Source organism: Cyprinodon variegatus, unplaced genomic scaffold, assembly GCF_000732505.1.
Source record: "Cyprinodon variegatus isolate N-32 unplaced genomic scaffold, C_variegatus-1.0 Scaffold911, whole genome shotgun sequence".
NCBI lineage: Eukaryota > Metazoa > Chordata > Actinopteri > Cyprinodontiformes > Cyprinodontidae > Cyprinodon > Cyprinodon variegatus.
Genome location: NW_015151364.1, coordinates 73,555 through 92,636, shown reverse-complemented (window position 1 = coordinate 92,636; position 19,082 = coordinate 73,555). Strand labels below are relative to the sequence as shown.

The 19,082-nt window shown below is 35.9% G+C and overlaps 2 protein-coding genes and 1 long non-coding RNA gene across 3 annotated transcripts in view; 2 read left to right on the top strand and 1 right to left on the bottom strand.

The window, feature by feature from the left end:
• Positions 1-1,738: 1,738 nt before the first annotated feature.
• Positions 1,739-2,659, bottom strand: LOC107099819 (trace amine-associated receptor 1-like). The gene has a single exon (XM_015398091.1). The coding sequence runs from the start codon at positions 2,657-2,659 to the stop codon at positions 1,739-1,741; it is 921 nt and encodes a 306-aa protein (XP_015253577.1).
• A 9,316-nt stretch (positions 2,660-11,975) lies between these two features.
• LOC107099838 lies at positions 11,976-12,504 on the top strand. Its single transcript, XR_001481979.1, has 3 exons — positions 11,976-12,084; positions 12,210-12,261; positions 12,361-12,504. It is a non-coding gene; the product is annotated as an uncharacterized LOC107099838 (long non-coding RNA).
• A 5,007-nt stretch (positions 12,505-17,511) lies between these two features.
• The window catches only part of LOC107099818, an 8,824-nt gene continuing 7,253 nt past the window's right edge, over positions 17,512-19,082 (top strand). The window contains exons 1-3 of the mRNA XM_015398090.1: positions 17,512-17,560; positions 17,802-17,957; positions 18,604-18,771. Coding sequence (XP_015253576.1) covers positions 17,512-17,560; positions 17,802-17,957; positions 18,604-18,771 — 373 coding nt within the window. The remainder of the gene's footprint in view (positions 17,561-17,801; positions 17,958-18,603; positions 18,772-19,082) is intronic.

The window sequence follows — 19,082 nt, the reverse complement described above, 5'->3', positions numbered from 1 at the left end:
ATATATATATATATATATATATATATATATATAGATATAAATAAATAAAATTCTTTACTTAATTGCCACATTTGGTTTGACATAGAATTAAAGCTAAATTTAAGCTTTGGAAATACTGTTGAATTCCTGTTGCGTTTGCCTCAATGGAAACATCAGAGGTTCTTTTATTTTTGTAAGCTGTTTTCTCAGGCCACAACACCATCTACAAGGAAAATGGCACAGTGTGCATACCAACTGCTCTTTTTGTTGCCCAATGGCTAGACCCACATGGGCAATTGCTTTTTTTGAGGTCAGGCATCAAGTTTAGGATTAAGGTGTGAATTGAGTTAAGGTTGGGGTTTGTCCTTTTTCCATAGTGCTTATTAAGTCTTTGTTCTGTGCACAGAAATAACAGTCACACTCCATTAGATCCCTTTTATTAACTTTTGAGAAGCAAAGACTTTGACAAAAAAAAAACAATTGTAGGTATTGTATTAGACACACTATAATCCACAAAGGTTCTCCACTGTCTCTGGCTTTTCATTATATGCAACAACATTTCTCCACTTTTAAGAGGAAAACATGAGGAAGCTGTTGATTGGTTTCCATATGGAAAACCTGTCAATTACTGCTTCTTCATTCATTTCCTTAAACTAACTTGCTTTCAGCTGACAACACTGTCGAATCAATATGGTGAGTAAAACACCATGTGAATAGAGAGTCGTGTTGTCGGAAAATTTAGATTTCTCTTCTTTTATATATTAATTTATCCTATTTACTCACTATAAAAGTTTTCACTCAGTCTATTTCACCTTCAAGGCCACACAGTTCTCTGCAGGATGGTGTTTGTAGACCAGACATAGCTTCTTCCCATAACAAACCAAATTCTTTCTCAGGGTTTATTCATAACATGTTACTTGCCATGTTAACCAAAGTGTCTGTATTTTTTTTGACTCTGACTACTTTTGTATTGTTGTAAGTAAGGGGGAACAAACGCTGCTCAGTCAGAAAAGGGCTGAATGCTGTGCCGTAAGGGCTGTATGATGAACTGTTCTCTCTTTGCAAAGATATGAATAAATGTGCCGACTGAGTGAAATCCATCAATCTCCGTTTGTTTAACTAGGGTAAATAGTTGAATACTTTTCCCCCACTACAGTCGATACACACTCTCATTGCCTCAAAAAGTTTTGGAGCTTTTCTGCACTAAAAAATTCAGCAATTACCATCTCTCCTGAAACAGCTGGATGTATTAATGTGAAGCTGTTTTTCTGGAGGGGATGCAAACAAAGGAAAGATGCAGCTACCGGGTAACATTTTTAAAGTTGAAATGATCTCTTTTTAAACAAGAGAAAAGCTCTGTTATATCCTGATCAATGCAGAAGTACAGTAGCTTCTGCATGAGTGACTATCCTTTCAGTATGTCTGACATGGAATCACAGCACCTCCATAAGAGTGTTTACAATGTTCCTCTGATTGTTTGATTCAATCAAAAAAATAAAACATTTCACAGATTTTTTTTTCACAACGGTAAAAGGTTTGTCATGTCTAATTGTAATCTAATTACAATTAAATTTTCCACAGTAGAATATATATTGTATAGTAAGATAGGTTTAAGAGGATTATAGAAAATGTTTTTTTTTCTTTTTTAAACCAGACAAGGACATTGTTCTACTTTTTTTTAAGCTACAACTGCATTAATAAAATGTGATATCCTCCACAGTAATTTCTTTTTAAATATGTTTTTACCATTATATTTTCCTTAGTTTAACTTTAAGTTACCATAGTTGCCAAAGAATATTTTCCCAGAAAGTATCATTTTAACAGCTGACCTGAACCAGGTGTAGAAGAAAGCATAAATAAACGGATTTAGAGTTGAATTGATCAGTGCAAACCAACCAGCTGATTCTATCACTGGAACCACAACAAAACTGTTAGTAAAAGGTAAAAAAGTGAGGGAAAGAAAAAAAGGAGCCCAGCAAAACAGAAATGCCCCCAAGACAATTGCCAGAGTTTTGGTGGCTTTTCTCTCCATCTTACTGACAGTTGCTCCAGAGTTTGTCCTGGTTTGGATGCTCCGTGCCTGTCTCTGTGCAACAACAAATATCTTCAGGTAGATGCAAAGCATTATGACCACTGGAAGGTAAAAGGATATTAAAGGTCCCACAATGTTTGTCATCATAATGTCAATAAAACATGCATCTGCACATTCTTCTGTGTCCAATCTAGAAATTATCACTACAATTGCAGTAACAACTGAAACACCCCAGCTTACACCGATCATGATGATCACAACATGGAGGCTGATTTTAGATCTATATGCAAGAGGCTGACACACTGCATAATACCTATCAACTGAAATGCAACACAAGTGCAAAATAGAGCATGTGTTGAGCAATACATCAAAGCTGTTTTTTATCTTACATAACATGTTATTGTCATAAAAACATAAGCTAAAAGTGAATGACATTGTTAATGGAAAAGCAAGAACACCAACCAACAGGTCAGCTACAGCCAGAGATTGAATGAGAGTGTTGGTGGGAGTGTGGAGCTGCTTGAAGTAAAATATAGAAATTATTACAAGGAGGTTTCCACATACTGTGACAAGAGACAAAAGTGTCAGGAAAACATACAATATGACACACACAGCAGGAGTTGTTGATTTGTAACTAAGCAGATTCATCTCAAAACATAAATTAAGTAAGTGAGTTAAAACACCAGTCCCGTTATCCATAAAGATTGGATCTAAGATCTATGAAAATAAAAACAATCACTCTTATAAAATGCATTCACCATGCCAAAAAATATATATACGTTACAACCCCTCCCTGACTTTTCTCTTATATTGCAGATTCACCCTTATACTGTGTCAGAGCAGAAGTGTAAGTGGCGCACAGCCATGTGAGTCTCTGTGAAACCAGTCAGTGTGTCAGTGTTGGTTGCTCTGAGCTAAAACAGTCTTAGAACAAGCTTTTATGGCTCAAGGGCTGGGCGCACAGGAGGCAACGTCACTCCCTCCATTAATTTCCTATGGAACCTGTGCAATGAAGTAACAGTCGCTTCCCTTCCCAGACCAAAACAGTTGGGAAGTTTGTGCTTGTGAAAATTTGAGTTCATACAAGTGAAAGTGAAAGTACACACAAAATATTGTGAAATAGACGAAAATGGTAAGACCTTGAAGTGTATTTGCTGTACTAAGACCAATCAGTGAGAGTATAATTGACATAATAAAATAAAGCGGAGCTCAACAAACACTACAGTCTGCAACCAGTTTCAAAATGGAAAAACACATAATTTTAGCTGTGTCTGAATTTCCTGGATCATAAGATTTGTTAAAGTAAGTTCCAGTTAATTTTCTGACTCTTCATCCTTGTTAAATAAATAAATTAAATTTAACATCATTGATCTCACATTGGAGAAATTTATCTCTGCATTTAACCCATCCCCTTGGGGAGCAGTGGGCTGCCATTATGCGGCGCCCGGGGAGCAGTGTGGGGTTAAAGGTCTTGCTGAGGGAGCCAGAGTGGCATACTGGGGGAATGGGGGATCAAACTCCCAATCTCAGGATTCAAAGCCCTATGCCCTAACCACTAGCCCACCACTTCCCGTTACCTTGACTATCAGAGACTACTATGAAAATAAAATACATAAAAACAAAAATTCCTCAACTTTCTTAACTTATCATGTATCTGGAAGTTAAGTGACTTAAAAGAATGATTACGAAGCGTTGATGCTGCTGTTGTATCCTGTGTGTCAAGACCATAACTCATTAACTTCTTTTTGGATCCCAAAAATGTGAAATCTGAATTCTCAGACTTAGGCTTAAACAACTTTTATTGACATTTTGTATACACGGTGTGTATTTCGGTTTGTTTCATGACATTTTTATTCCTTGCAGCAGTGATCAAATGTAAACAGTGCGAGAAAAAAATATGTAGGGTGGAAAAAAAGAAAAAAAAAACGCATTGAGATGGAAGTTCAGAGCATTAAATATATATGGTACAAATATGCAGTGTTTTGGTTTGGTGTTGTCAGTGGGATGCAGAGTCTATGACATGATTTAGAAATTTTTCAACAGTTCAGCCATCTGATGGCGGGGGGGGGGGCAATCTGTTGCAGAATCTGCTGGACCTGCATCAAATGCTGCAAAGCCTCTTCCTTGGGGGCAGCAGTTAGAACAGTCCATGGTGGGGGTGTAGGGGATCATTAATGATGTTACGGCCTCGGGGCAAGCAGCTCTGGAAAGAAATGTCTTTTATGGAAGGAAGAGGAACCCTGATTATCTTCTCTGCTGTTCTCACTAATCTTCTCACTTTCTTCCAGTCTGTCCTACAGCATGTAAAAGTGTAGATTTAACTTAAACTTTTATATAATTCACAACATGTCATTTTAAGGAACTACAGAGACAGTTTATTAAAATCATAGACAGGTTGGCTAAAAACGATCTAAGAAAATCAAGCTGATATAATACAGTGTCTGACTTTGCATAATTTGCTTCCCTTTATGAATATTTAGTGACAGTAGACATTCTGTAGCAATCCTTCACATACTGTTCAGCATGTATGCACCAGAGGAAAGGAATAATACCCTTTTAACAGAAAATACCTCTCAGAGAACAAGGCTCAGTTTGAAGGGACCCCTGTCAAGATGAATGTAAAAATAAATGTGAAAATGTACTCAAATTAAAACAGATCAGTCAAAAAGGTTCTATTGAAGGATCCCAGCTGATTGCAATGAACTCAAAAACCTCTAAAAGTTCTTCTCTCCTCTCATACACAGTGCAACCTAAATGTGATGTGGAGAACACCTTATTAGAGACTCTGGGCAATCTCCACTGGTTTATTTCATTCTAGAGTTTCATGCATTTAGGGGATCTTATAAATAAGTCTTCTAGGCCACTTAGGTGGGAGAATTCTTTTATCCCCCACTGTTTAATTTTAGCACCTCTTTGCGAGATAATATGATTCAGGTAGTGTGCATAGTAATAAATGAAGATGCTTGGAGGATTTTTTTTATAACTTGCTAGGTCTATGTCTACTGGGAGACTAGTAAATTAAAGAAATCCAGCATTTAAATTGTACGATGCAGCTGCAAATAAATATTCAGACACCTGCCTATCAGCTAGAATTCTTATCCTCAAAGACCTGTTAGTCTGCCTTCAAAATGTCTTCCTCCACTCCATTTATTATTCTAAATTAGATGCACCTGTTTGAGATTGTTAGCTGCATAATGACACCTGTCCACCCCATACAATCAGTAAGAATCCAACTACTAACATGACCAAGTTCAAAGAGCTGTCCAAAGACACTAGAGACAAATTGTACACCTCCACAAGGCTGGGAAGAGCTACAGGGAAATTGCCAAGCAGCTTTTTGTAAAAAGATCTGCTGTTTGAGCAATCATTACAAAAAGGAAGAACCAAAACCCAATAGAGAATCTTTGGAAGGAGCTCAAACTACGTGTTTCTCATTGACAGCCCAGAAACCTGACTGATCTAGAGAAGATCTATGTAGGAGTGGGCTCAAATCCCTCCTGCATTGTGTGTTAACCTGGTGAAAAACTATAGGAAATGTGTGACCTTTGTAATTGCAAACAAAGGTTAGCGTACCTAGTTTGTTACTTTGATTGTCCGATCCTCACTAGTTTCTGCTCCCTGACCTCTGAACCTGCCTGCCCCTGTTCTGATCTGTTTGCCTGACCTGTCTTCAGACTCATGTTAGATTCTGTCCGCTTATGACCTTGGGTCTGTCTCCTGACTGCAGCCTGGATTTCCTTACGGTACCTTTTTGAAACTCTGATCTTCTGGCCTGGGCTTCTGCTACTTCATAGACACAGGTTATGGCTCATAATGTGGAAAATCATCCAGCTGGATTTCACTCCTTCCTCTGGGCTTGAACTTAAAGGAGAAGTTCGGTTTTTAACACTTTTAGCCCATTTTCTGTAGTGTCCAGGATGAAATCGAATGATCGACACCAAAATTTTGACAATTGGTCCTGTCTCTGCTTTTTGGCTCATTTAGAATCCACCCCTGGCTGCTTTAGAATGGCTAGCATAGAGCATGTCCGATAATGTCCTTAAAACAACCTTAAACGTTCTTTTTTTTTAAATATGCTACTCACCGGGTCGTCAGCGCTGTTCAATGACGTTCCAAAAAAAGTTTTGTGAAGAAAAACCGTTCCTGTAGTGTTTTATTTAGCATTTTGTAAATCCCATTGAGTTCTGTTGGAATAGTCAATATTCCCCTGCCACCGGAAACGGAAATGGGGCCTGTTTACACAGTTGTAGTCTTTTCGCTTCACTCTGTGTACTCCGACGTCGAGGTGCTAACGTCTCTGTTAAACACTTTAAAAAAACTCTGAAAATACCTGCTGACTGGCAGACTTTCCAAGCAGTCAATAAATGCTTTTATAAATCATTTCTCTCTGCTTCCCTCTTCGACTACCTTAAAAAAAAGTAATGAAACCTCATGCTACATGCATGCTTGGTGTCAGGGATTGATTTCGAGTCAATAAGTCGGTGCAATCAGCTGGTTTTCCTTAGAAAACTTTGAAGCAATCTGACTATATGATTTAGCTTTTTTTGTATCTCTAGAGTGCCTTGAGATGACCCGTGTGTGAATTGGCGCTACATAAATAAATCAAATGGATTTGAATAACTACATAATATTCCACTCAGAGAGACTCCAAATGCTGTTATGCATCAGGAGGGCTGTTTAACACATACACAGTTCACAATTCAGATTATTATTTTTTTTTTTTTATTTATACTGTCATTGTCAATACTATTATCATGGAGTTCAGCAAAGAATTAATAGGGACATACCCTCTCAAATGTAGCTCTTTATCTATCCAGCAGGTGCCGCCATTCAAAACTATGAAATGTATCGAGCATGGTACTGAGTTTTGGCCAATTGTTTCAAATTTGTTCACTGGCTCATGCCAGTGCCATCACTACTGGAGAGTTTGATAGGGAAGAAGGAAATAGGCAGGAGTCCAAAAATAAGCTAAGTCAATCATAAGAGATCAAACAAAAAACAAAAACAAAAAAAAAAGCACCTGCTGGATGGTCTACTTGCATGAGGGTTTGAGAGAATCTGGCAGCTGGACTCTGGAGGAGACAGCTTTATATAGAGAAGCACCATGGAGCAGCAGAGCCAGAAATTGGAGCAGTCACAAGCACTGACAATTGGGAGATAATCGCTGAGGCACCATTATACTGTATTTCAGCATTCAATGTCCAAGAAAAATGGCATTTTTGGTTAGCATTAAATATGTGTCTACATGGAATTAAACAGGCAACAGAAGGGAGCAGGTGAACATAAAGTATAATTATAGTTAAATCAGCTAAGATCCAATTCAAAGCTATTTGGTGGATGGTTTTGTTTGTATTTATGTTCAGGTGAATTTAGTTAGTTTGGAAATTGGTGTTTGGTTTGATGTAAAGCTATGGGGCCAAGATTGTTGCTTTATTATTTGCAAATGTGTTTTAAGAGTTGTATATCTGTATCTCGATTTGTGTTTTCAGTGGGATTTGAAAATGTGTAAATGAAACTGTAAATGTGTGAGGAGATTTGTGTTGTCTGTAAAACAATATGCAAATATGTAAAACTACTGTGTGTAATCCGGTTCGCAAATGTGCAAAAAATCCACAAATCTAGATCAATCTGTAAATGCAGCAAATCCAGATATTACACATACAAATCCTTTACACATTTGCAGATCTCACACGGCAGAAGTGTAGCAAAAGTCACATGTGTAAAGAGAGCCAACCGAGAAACCGCTCGACTTGAAACGACATATTTGTCTGTATTTCTGGGTCTTGAAGCGAAAATATTACACACATAAATGTCTCTGTGCGTGCTTACAGATGATCTACACATTTGCTAATCTTACTACAGATTTGTAAATCTGAATCAGATTTATGGATTTTTTACACATTTGAAAACCGGATTACACACACAGTAGTTTTACATATTTGCAGATTGTTTTACAGACACATAAATCTCCTCACACATTTACAGTTTCATTTAAACCATTTTCAAATCTCTCTGCATATACACAAATCGAGATACAGATACACAACTCTCCACACACATTTGCAAATAATAAAGCAACAATTTTGGCCCCATATTAACCAGTCTAGTCCAGTGTGTATTTGATTGATTCAGTTATTGTTGTTTGTCAAAATTGTTTCAAATAAATTCCAATTTATTAATTCATTCATTCATTCATTCAAAAATATTTAAATATGTTCTTCTTTATTGAAGCAAACTTTATGAAGCGATATTCCTCCAAATATCATAAAGCATTTAATCACTGTCTCTAATCTAATCACTATCTCTGAACAAAAATGAATCCATGGCAGATTACTGAGATGTAGATATCTTAGAAAAAAATCTGCACCAAGCAGAGTTGATTCATTAGGTAACTTTTTGCCAAAGTTTTACTTCAGGTAACAGTGGTCTAGTTTTCTAAAGCTGAAAAACCAGGGTATGCAGGAATTTACTCCAGAATTAACAGTGGATTATCACTAACCCCATTTTATGAACCATGGCTTAGGAGGTTGCAAAAAAAGGAATAACAAAGATTTCTCTGGAATCCTTTCAAGGAAGTGCTTGCTCACAAATTAAAACCAGTTTATTCTGTGACTGCTCGGGTATAAAATTACCCGAATCCTTATTTTTCAGTTTCAACTGAAACCCTCCTGGGTTTTTTTTTTTCTTTTTCCAGCTAACTTTATTTTTATGAGAAGGTATGTAAAACAAGATATTATGAAAACTAAATAAAGATCACACCACACAGCAAAACTAATGACTAAATGTGCATTTGTTTGGGATTATGCAATGATTGTGATTTTTTTAAACTACTCCAGGAAGGTAACAGTAGGGACTTTCCCTGTTAAGGCCAGTTATCATCTCAGTATTTAAAGGAGAGCAATAAAAAGCATGCACTACAGAACACCAGTCTCTTTGAAAGCCAGGCTACATGGAGAGGTAAAGTAATTTAATAAAAATTCTCATCCTAGAAAACTTTATTCTACTTTTATGAGTTCATGCTTAGTTGAAGCTGAACCTTTATATTTAAAATTTGATTTCTCAACACTGAAATTCCTGCAATGAATTTTCCATTGAGGGAACAGAAACATTACTTTTTTTGAAAATTGAAAGAAGTATCACTTAATCTTCTTTGGCTTTGTTTCTTTTTGAAATGGTTGTTAACAAAGGGTCTTTCCATGCTCACTTAATTTTTTTAAAAAGAAATGTTAAGATTTTGAGAATCTCCAAATTTTATTTTTCTTTGAAATAGAAAATTAGAGAATTGAAGTTGCAAAGATTCCATTTGAATGTAAGTTTTAGTATTGACTCATTTTTTTTTAAAGTTTACTTTATGTTTATTTGATTTTGGAAAATATCTCTTGTCTTAGCCAATAATTACAAACACAACTTTTACTTTTAGTTTTGCTGACAGGGAAGTAAAAAAAAAAAGGTGATAAATGATAGTTTGCTCAACAGGAACCTATAATCACAGTGAAGAGTATTTTATTTGGCACAACTTACTTGTAAACTAATCTAACAAATTATCAACTGTATGAATCTTTCTAAGTGCAAATACTTATTATGAAACTGTATCCTTTTGATACACGAGTCCGAAAAGAAGTAACTCACGTTTTGTTCACTGAAAATATCTGAAGATAGTGAGGTTTAACACTCTCTTGTTCACAAATTATGTGTCCGTCTGTCCATCCATCCATCCATCCATCCATCCATCCATCCATCCATCCATCCATCCATCCATTTAAAACATGGTTTTAGAATATAAACCTGGAACTCCAAATCTCCTGTTGGAACTTAACAACCATTTTTAATGGAAGGTTATATCTATTTAAGAAGCAAAATATTAAGTTGCCAGTCTTTTGAAAGAGGCTCTATCTATCTGAGGTTTAACTAAAAAGGAGAAAACAGCAAATAATGACTGATGAGTAAGATTACAATGTTAACCCTTGCATGTTTCAAGAGCCTTATGCTTTAGCCTTCTCCAAGAGTCTATTCAAATTGTTTTTATTATTATTACTATGGTCTGGCAACTATTTATTCTGGAGTTCTTCTCTCATCTTTCTCCAAACTTTTCAGCCTTTCGTTGTCAACTGAGTGTTTTGGGGTTTTTTTTTGTTAATCTTTAAATCCGTGAAATTGGCATTTTAAAACCTGTCCTAGCACATGGAAAAATTAAAACTACAAAATTTGTTGGGCAACTTGGTAATAAACTTACTTTTCAGTCAGGTTGTTTTTTTTCTTAATTTGTCTTATTTGAGATTATAGCCATTTCTTTAGATACTCATGTTCTGATTCCAAATGCACCAAATACTGGTTAGGTTTGTAAAATAAGCTACAAAGTCTACTTATTCTGAAGCCATCTCTAATAGAGACAAAGGATGCATTGTTATGAAGTCTTAAATATTTGGGTAGGGCATGAAACAAAAGATTGTGTGTTTTGTTGAAGTAGATGTGTCTGGTTTCTTATTGCTTAACTCCAAGTTTACATTTGCTATGTCCAGTCCGCTCAGATACAGTACAAAATCCAGATTTTCTCCAAGAAGCATGCACAGGGAATGCATGATCCCATGATAAGACTCAGTGATAAGGGTAGAAGTCATTATGTGACTGATGGACATAAAGAACAGCTTAAATTGAGTTGATCAGTTTTATGTTTTGAGATACATACTCATAGAGATTGACACAAATTTTTCTCTGCAATAGTTGAATAAACTTAAAGAGAGGTTTTGTTTGCTTAATTTGGTATGTTCAGACAATCAGCTCAGTCTTCAGTAAATTATTTGGAGCAATGTTATTTGTGAATATTTATTGCCGCCTTGCTGCTGTGGTTGGCCAAAAAATAAAATTGAGTCAAGTTTTGCCTGAATGCCTTCCTCTCAGCACTGCCCTGAGCAGCTGTGTGGAGACACTCTAAAAGGTCTTATTGATTTTAAGTGTTGTGTATTTGCTGCACATTTTGCAGCTGAACAATCACAGAATCTGGATTTTCAATTATTATTGTCCATGTAAGTTCCGTGCATTGTAATAAATGCATTTTTTTTTTTTTTTTGGTAATTGTGTATCATTGTTTCATGGACAAATACAAAAATGTAAAAGGAAATTGAATAGTTTTGGTGTTTTTTTTTGTTTTGTTTTGTTTTTGCTGTTTCTTTGCCCAGAGACCCATGGTTGTAGTCTGTCAGAGTGAGGCTCGAACTCAGAACCTCAGGATTCCAAGCTCTATGCCCTAAGCACTAGGCCGCCACTCCCCTCTACAGTCAAACCAAAACAACAAAACATAATTTTAAGCCTTGTCTGAACTTTTATTCTAAATAAACAGTGAATAAATACAGTGAACTTCCTTTAAAAGACCCAGGAGACAACTCAGATTGGATCTAAGATTGGACATCTTTACTGTAGCTGCTGAAAATCTGAACTAAATAATTAAATTCCCAAAGGTTATCGTTGGCCAGTGTGCCACGCTATGCTGTCATTTTGGCACAATAGCTAAATGTGCAAAAACTGTGGCAAATGTGTTTTTTACCTCACAGAAATAAATCTCTTTTAATAAAAGTGCTGATTTCCATTGTAGGGATTGTACAAATTGCAGAGCCTTCAGTCTGAATGTTTACACTGTAACTCATGTTTTTAAGTGATTTGTTAAGGTAGGATCTACAACAGACTGGATTGATTTCAGAAGCGATATTAGCTGATGATATTTTAGAACCTAAAAGAGCAAATGTGAACATTACCAACGCACATTCCGTCTGGTATTACCCTCATTATTCATTTTATTCCACTAATTCACAATGATGAATGGGTTATTTTCCAAGCTTCAGTGAAGAATTACAGATATTTAAGTGCAGTTTAAACCTGTGTTTACCTGCAGCTTCTATCAGATTTATTTTCACATCTTCATTGTGTGTGTTTTTTATGCTTTGCAAATTATAATCCTTATTTTCTCTGCAGTAAGGATGGCTTTACAAAAGGTGGTGCGGTTTGCTGTTATTCTGTTGGTTTTATGTTACGCCCTGGATAAACCAGGATTCAGGCAGTCTGTATCCACCTTCTTTAAGGTCAGTGTGTAATAATGATAATAAGAACGAAGAAATTGTGCTGTTTTATTATGAAAGACTAAAGTATGATATAAACAAGAAATCATCTTTTGTTTGTCGGTGTTTGAAACTGTGGATTTCTACAGGACTTGAGAGTTACTAGGTCACCCAGCCTTCATGTCAGAGAAAAAAGACAAAGTAAGTCCCTCCAAAGCACACTAGTTGTCAACTACATACCATATCAATTTATGGAACTAATAATGACTCAGCATCTTCTTTTGTCTTCTTTCTATCTAGCTTCAACAAATGCAACTGATTATAAGATCCAAGTTCTAATAACCCTTTCTGACCTGGAGAATCTTCAAATTATCATTAACAACCTCAGTTTTCCCATATTGATCAACAACAGCAGTGAGATTTACAACATTGACGTCACAACAGGTATAGTGAAATTGAGCCAATTATTCATAAGGTTTTCCTAAATTCTACATGGAATATGTCTAAAACAACGAAGCTTTTTGGAGTTTGGAAATGTCTATTTTAAACTCAATTACAAAATAAATTATATCCAATCTTCAGGGTGCAGTAAATTCATCTTTTAAAAAAATAATGCTTAGTAAGCGTGTTGGCAAACTCAGGGCACTCATATTCCTGCAAAGTGAGGACAGACAGGTACTTCTTAGAAAAACAAACCCCACAACTTCCAGCCTGTTGACAGACAATGACATATGGTTCCTCATACCTCTTGTTTAATTGGGTATGATAGTCGTTTTGCTCAGGTTACAGACTTTGCTCAGGTTACAGACTTCTTGTTTGTTTAGAATTTCCATGACTGAATTCAAAGTTTCCACTGAACATTTTCCATTTCCATTCCGCTTTCAGAAATGTTTCCACTCTGTGCTGATTTCTTTTTTTTCCACAGTGTGCTCATTAAACACAAGTGAGTACCAGTGCACATGTCAGGAGAACTTTGCCTGGTCTTATAACAACTGCGTTACCTATGGAGTCTGTGACACCATTATCGGCGACACCTGTGGCTGTATTAATGACCTTCCAGCTGATGATCAGTTCTGTCAGTTTAACAGCAGCCAAACAGGTGGGTTTATAGCCCTTCTTTCAATACAGATACTGGATGTCAGGACAAATTATGACCTTTACCATAAGGTACAATAGAAAGCAAGTATTTACATACATTCTCAAAAATACAAATAACTAGCTTTGCTCACTCTTAATCTGACCACCAGTTTTTGTTTAGTTTCCAAATGATTAAATGTTTGCTCAATCTCAGGTTATTATATGTATTTATACATTTTTTTTCTGGACTCTATTGTTTACATGCAATACACTACGACTATTAAACCTTTAAACAATTAGAAAAAACTCAGATGATGGTCTTTTTGCTTTGCAAGCTTCTGAGGGGTAAATCATTACGACAGAAAAAATAATATTAATACACGTAAACTGAAGTTAAATCGGGGCATTTCATGCCCATAAATACTTCTTTCTCCAAATTCAAAGCCGTCAGTTGCAACCAGGACAGACAACCTTTCACACACACATATCTAAGGTCAATTAAGAGAAGCCAATTAACCTAAGAGTCATGTTTTTGAGCTGTGGGAGGAATCCGGAGTACCCAGAGAGAACCAACACATGTTCAGGGAGAACATGCAAACTCTATGCAGAAAGACCCTCGCAGCTGGGATGCAATGTTTGGTTTGAATTTATTATAGTCGTCCTTCAGACTCCTCGCCCAGTTCTGAGGTGCATGTTGTTGCATAAACTGTGGGATGCTGTCGGTGTGATACTATTATATCAATTTTGAGTTTTGTTATCCTTAAGCATTGGTTAAAAGAATCACTGTAAAAAATAAAAATTAATTAGCCAGAAACCATGACCTTGTTGAGCAGCAAATACTGTAACGTCATTGTTAATTAAAATTAAAAACTGTAAAGGAATAAAGAAAACTTTATTCAATGAAAAATGAGAGTATAACACCAACAGAGCACATGGAGAGACACAATATTACTTCACTGCTCGCTTAGAGACTCCAACAACCATCCAAAATGTATTTAAGAGATTAAAAGAGTGCAATTTTTGAATCACTGCAGTGATTATTGTTTGTGCTCAATCATAGTTATTATTTAGCCTAAACAACATGCCTGCTCGCTGTTTTTTAGTTGCTTTATTAGCGTAAGGTTGCTTTCAACACACTGCTGCTTGATTTACTCAAGCTGGAAACAAGGAAGAAAATACTTTAAGGCATGCATGGAAATAAAAAACACTCATGCCTGAAAACTCTGTCAGGCATGTGTGGAAAAGAAAACACCTTGGTGCACGTCAAACTTGTTTAGAAACCACAATGTGTTAAGCCACCCCTTAATTTGTCACGTCTTTCTTAGCAGTCAAGAGAGGTCAACAAAGTTTAGATTATGTATACACTGCAAAAAACATCTAAAAATAAGTAAAAATGGCTTAAATTAAGTGTATTTACCCTTAATTTGAGCAGGTAAATAAGATGATCTGCCAATGGAATGAGTATTTTAATCCTAAAACAAGATAATTAGATAATATTCACTTGAAAGAACACAAAGCAATTGTTTTTACTCATTTTAAATGTAAATTGTCTTGTTCCATTGGCAAAGTGTCTCACTTAACTCCTCAATTCAAGAAAAATTGCACTTAATTTGAGCAAAAATGACTTATTTAGATTTTGATTTTTTGCAGTGTAGAGAAAGTAATTGTTTTGATTACTGTAATGTCTTCAACAATGGATAACGAGTCAATGTTTTGTTTGTTTCTATATTTAAGCTATAAAAGAAATGTTTCTTTTTAATCTAATGATGCATTATTCTTTCACAGCCACTACCCAAACAACACCATCATCTACATCAGGTTATTGGTAACAATATCATATATTGTCCTTCCTTCACTCATACTGCCCTGATATGTATATATGTATATATATATATGTATATATATATATATATATATATATATATATATATATATATATATATAGAGATGCTTACATGTGGATCGTACAGCCATGATAAAACAGAAAAGCTGTTAGCATGTGTGTGTCCACGATAGCAGCTAAGTGGCTAGCTATTTAGCCATTCTTCCTGACAAGCCTTGACAATAAACTACACTTTTTAAATTGTTAACAAAACCCAGACACTGTGGCCCAATCCCAAAAAGTCTGCCATATTAAGGACCGTCCAAAACCCCGTAGTGGGTAGGGTGACTGAAACTTTGGGCCCTTACATCACCAGAACCAGGATGCTGCTATGGTGTGGAAGTAGAGCGCATGACCCATGAGTCCTGGCCATGCAAATCTTTGCCGAATGTCTTTCCTCTCTATTGTAACCCACATTCAAGCTTACATGCTTTAAAAAATAGCAAAATAAATGCCACCAGAGGCTAAAAATTTTCTATGGAAATAAAAAAAAAAAAATCTCTAGATTTTGCAATGGGTTTAACACTGAAATAATCACAGAGGAAACATGTGAACTTAAAAGTAAGTTCAGCTGGTTCTGCTGCATCTTTGTCACAGAAAATCATAGGTCAGGGAAATGAATTCCAAAAGGGAAGGTCCTCTTTGAAATAGTGCAATTTGACATATAGATTTGTATTTTTTTAAGAAAGGCGAAAATGCTTAATTTCATGTAAACTTGTGCCACTGAGCTACATAAAAATAACCCAGCTTTTGGGAAGATAATATAACCCATCAGTTCAATCTGAAAAACTCAAACGAAGAGAAAAGACAATTAGGAGAAATGTATTGATCTAATTACTTTCTCTTTGGCGCTCAGACCTCGGCAGGAAACATAGCACTTCATTTTGATAGATATGCATGAACAGGAGCAAAGGATGGGGCTGTTTCCCCCCCAGGCCTGAAACTGGTGGTGGAGTGGAGATAGATGAAGTTGGTCAGTCTGTAGACTGCTGGTTAGAGAGATGGTTTGCTGAGCTTCGTTGGGAGATCCAGTGGACTGCGTGAGCTGATACTAGAGCTTCACTCAGGTTCCTGGAAGATTGAAATCGAGTTGGATAACACAGATTTAGAGAACCTGTTCATTATGAGCAAGCATGAAGCAACAGTGGAGAGGAAAAACTCCCCGTTGGAAAGAAACCTCTGGCAGAACCAGGCTTTACATGGTGGACTTCTGCCGGACCGCTTAAGATGAGACAGGGAAAGCAGTAAGAGTCCAGGAGGAATGACACTCTGATGAAGCTTTAGCTACGAGGGTGGAGGAGGGGCTGGAGGTGAGTTGAAACGGGGTCATCTGAATGAAGTCACACAGCGCATCCGCTGCCAGCGCACAGGAAGTACACTGCGTAGTACAGAAAGCACAAATGCATATCGGAGGCCTTTTAAGATGAACTTTGGATGCCGACTGGCTTTTGTGGAGGTGGGATTCAAAGCTGATTGGCTGTGTTGCAGGTGGATGTAGTAAAGCACTTAGTTTGAACTTCCGCCTAGGCTCCGTTTTTTAGACTGTGGACATATAGCTATAGTTTTGGTTGGAAATACCTGTATTTTCTATTTTTTATTGGAAATATATACGGCACTTTGTGCACCTTCCTTAGTTTGTCTTGAAGTGCTTTATATTGAACAATGATATGGTATGGTAAATAAGAACAGTACTTTAAAAAAGTACTGTTCTACAGTACAGTACTTTAAAAAAGTACTGTTCTAATTTAGAATCCTTCATTACCTAATTACTCTTGATGCACTTGTTCTTACCCTACAAATAATTGTTCCAAGCAGTATACATAGTGACTGAAGGTAAAAACATTTGAACCCATCCACATTTCATACGGATATGGGGAAAGCAAAAGATTAGTTTGTTAGTAATTCCTCTAACCCTAGAAAACTTGGACTACATCAAAGATAAATTATGAATATAAAATGGCAAAAAATCTGTACAGCTATTTGCCTCAATGGCTTTTCGGTTAATTATTGAATAGAGTATACATTATTTGATAAATACCAATTTTTAGTAAAATGAAAATATATTTGCATTTTTAAGTATGGCACTCTTTCTAAACTGATCATCTTTTGAGAGATGTTGGTATCATACCGGTTGTTGAAATCTTTAAAATTTAAAAACATGGCCATGAACATGGACATGAATAATTTTGGGCTGATTTGGGATTCACTATAAATAGTACTGTTGCTTTTATTTAAAAAAAAAAAAAGTATTTTTTAGAAAAACAAAGTTAATGATTTGTTTTATTAAAACATATTTAAGAACTTAGAATCTGCCTGAATTATCTACCGATGAGCCTCAGAGAATAAAAAAGAGAAAATCTGATCAAAGTTAATGAAGTTGTGCATAGTTCATTTTAAATAAGATTTTCTATCATCTCAATTGTTACATTTTTCCATAAAAGCAGTAAGAAGGACATTAATGTGTATATTTTCTATGTGCAGTATTGACAACAATGACAGAGGAAATGCCAAGTACAACATCTCCTCCAACCACAACATATGGTATGATCTTAACAATTTCCAATTAAAGATTGATCTTTTTAAAGATGCTGATCTCATTTATGAATAAGACACACTGCTTAGCTTGAATAAATGTTCAAAATTTAAAAAGATTTTATTGTAAATTTTCCAGGAATATTAATATTTTTGGTCTAATTTGAGCTGCACTGTAATACGTATTGTTAACTTTTCTTTTTTATGCTTTTATTGACCAAATGTAAACATTTCTCCTTTCTATCCACAGATCTGGTGGAAATTGATGTGATGCTTGAACTGAGGATTCCTCTCTCCAGTGTTCAAGCTGATATTCTTGATTTATTTAGAAAGACTCTGAAAAATGAAACCTTCCCTATAACCATCTCCCAATCTTTGGAAGTAAAAGAGTTGCTGTTTACCACAGGTAATAATTTAGTAACAATCTGCCTCAATGGTGCCAAAGTGATCATCAAGGATCTGTGTCCAAAAACTGAAACTAATCTGTATCATCTCACTTTATTCACACCATTAAATTAATAGTGGAGCTCTATGGAGTTTGACTGCAGGAGTTTGAGCTCTATGGAGTTTGAACTTCATGAATAAATTATCTCAGTTTTTTTATTCAGATTTATTTGACCAAAGAAGAACCTTAAAGCTGCAGGACACTGGTTCTACAGAAATAGATCATGACTCCTATAGGTTATATATCTTTCACCTGGTTTTACAGAAATCAGTCACTAAAGAGGATAAATTACTTAAACTTCTCATCCACATTCACAAAAATGGAACCTCTGTTGAAAATTTGCTTTGCAGTAATACTTTTATCAATACATTTAGATTCTCATAGGTTTATAAAAAAGTTAGATTTTCATGATAATCCTATGGAAATTGGAGATTGTTGATTGGTTTAGGTATTTCCTTAATCTAACTTATTGTTGTAGTTAGCATTTAAAGCCATAGAAAGCAGTGTAGATCCAAAGTACATAGTTGTAGACTGGTTGGAAATGACCAACATAAAGCTACAATGATATTAATAACAGTTCTATGACATTTATCTTCCACACATACAGCCTGCTCTCCAAACTCCACTAACGGACTCATTTGTAATTGTGAGGATGGTTTTGCTTGGCCATGTGAGATGTGCAACAACAGTAATTCATGCAGTGATGTCAGAGGTCAGACCTGTACATGCATTTATGGACTTCCATCTGACAATGAGTTCTGTCAGCCAATCACAAGTAAGTAATACCTTGTTAAATTGGTTTGTTTCAAATTTAACCCAAGTTTAACTCCTCCCAAACAGTTAGTGGTGCACTTCCCTTCGCTAGCTCTAGTTCTAACTCTCTATTGTACTGTTTGCCAGTCAGGTGAAGGTCAGCTGTTTGCCAGGTCTGTTAAATGTTTAATTTACCTGTCCAGAAGGAGAGCAGCAACCTCCTCATGGCTTCTGATACCCTTTATTTTTAGTCGGCACCAACACTCAAAAGCTTGATCAATGTTCACCTAATTTTGCTTCGTTTTTTGGCTTGAATCAGCGAAACGTAACCCT

Bases quoted from the DNA above. Each gene is read 5' to 3' on its own strand.
- LOC107099819 (XM_015398091.1), bottom strand. From the start codon at position 2,659: ATGAATCTGCTTAGTTACAAATCAACAACTCCTGCTGTGTGTGTCATA.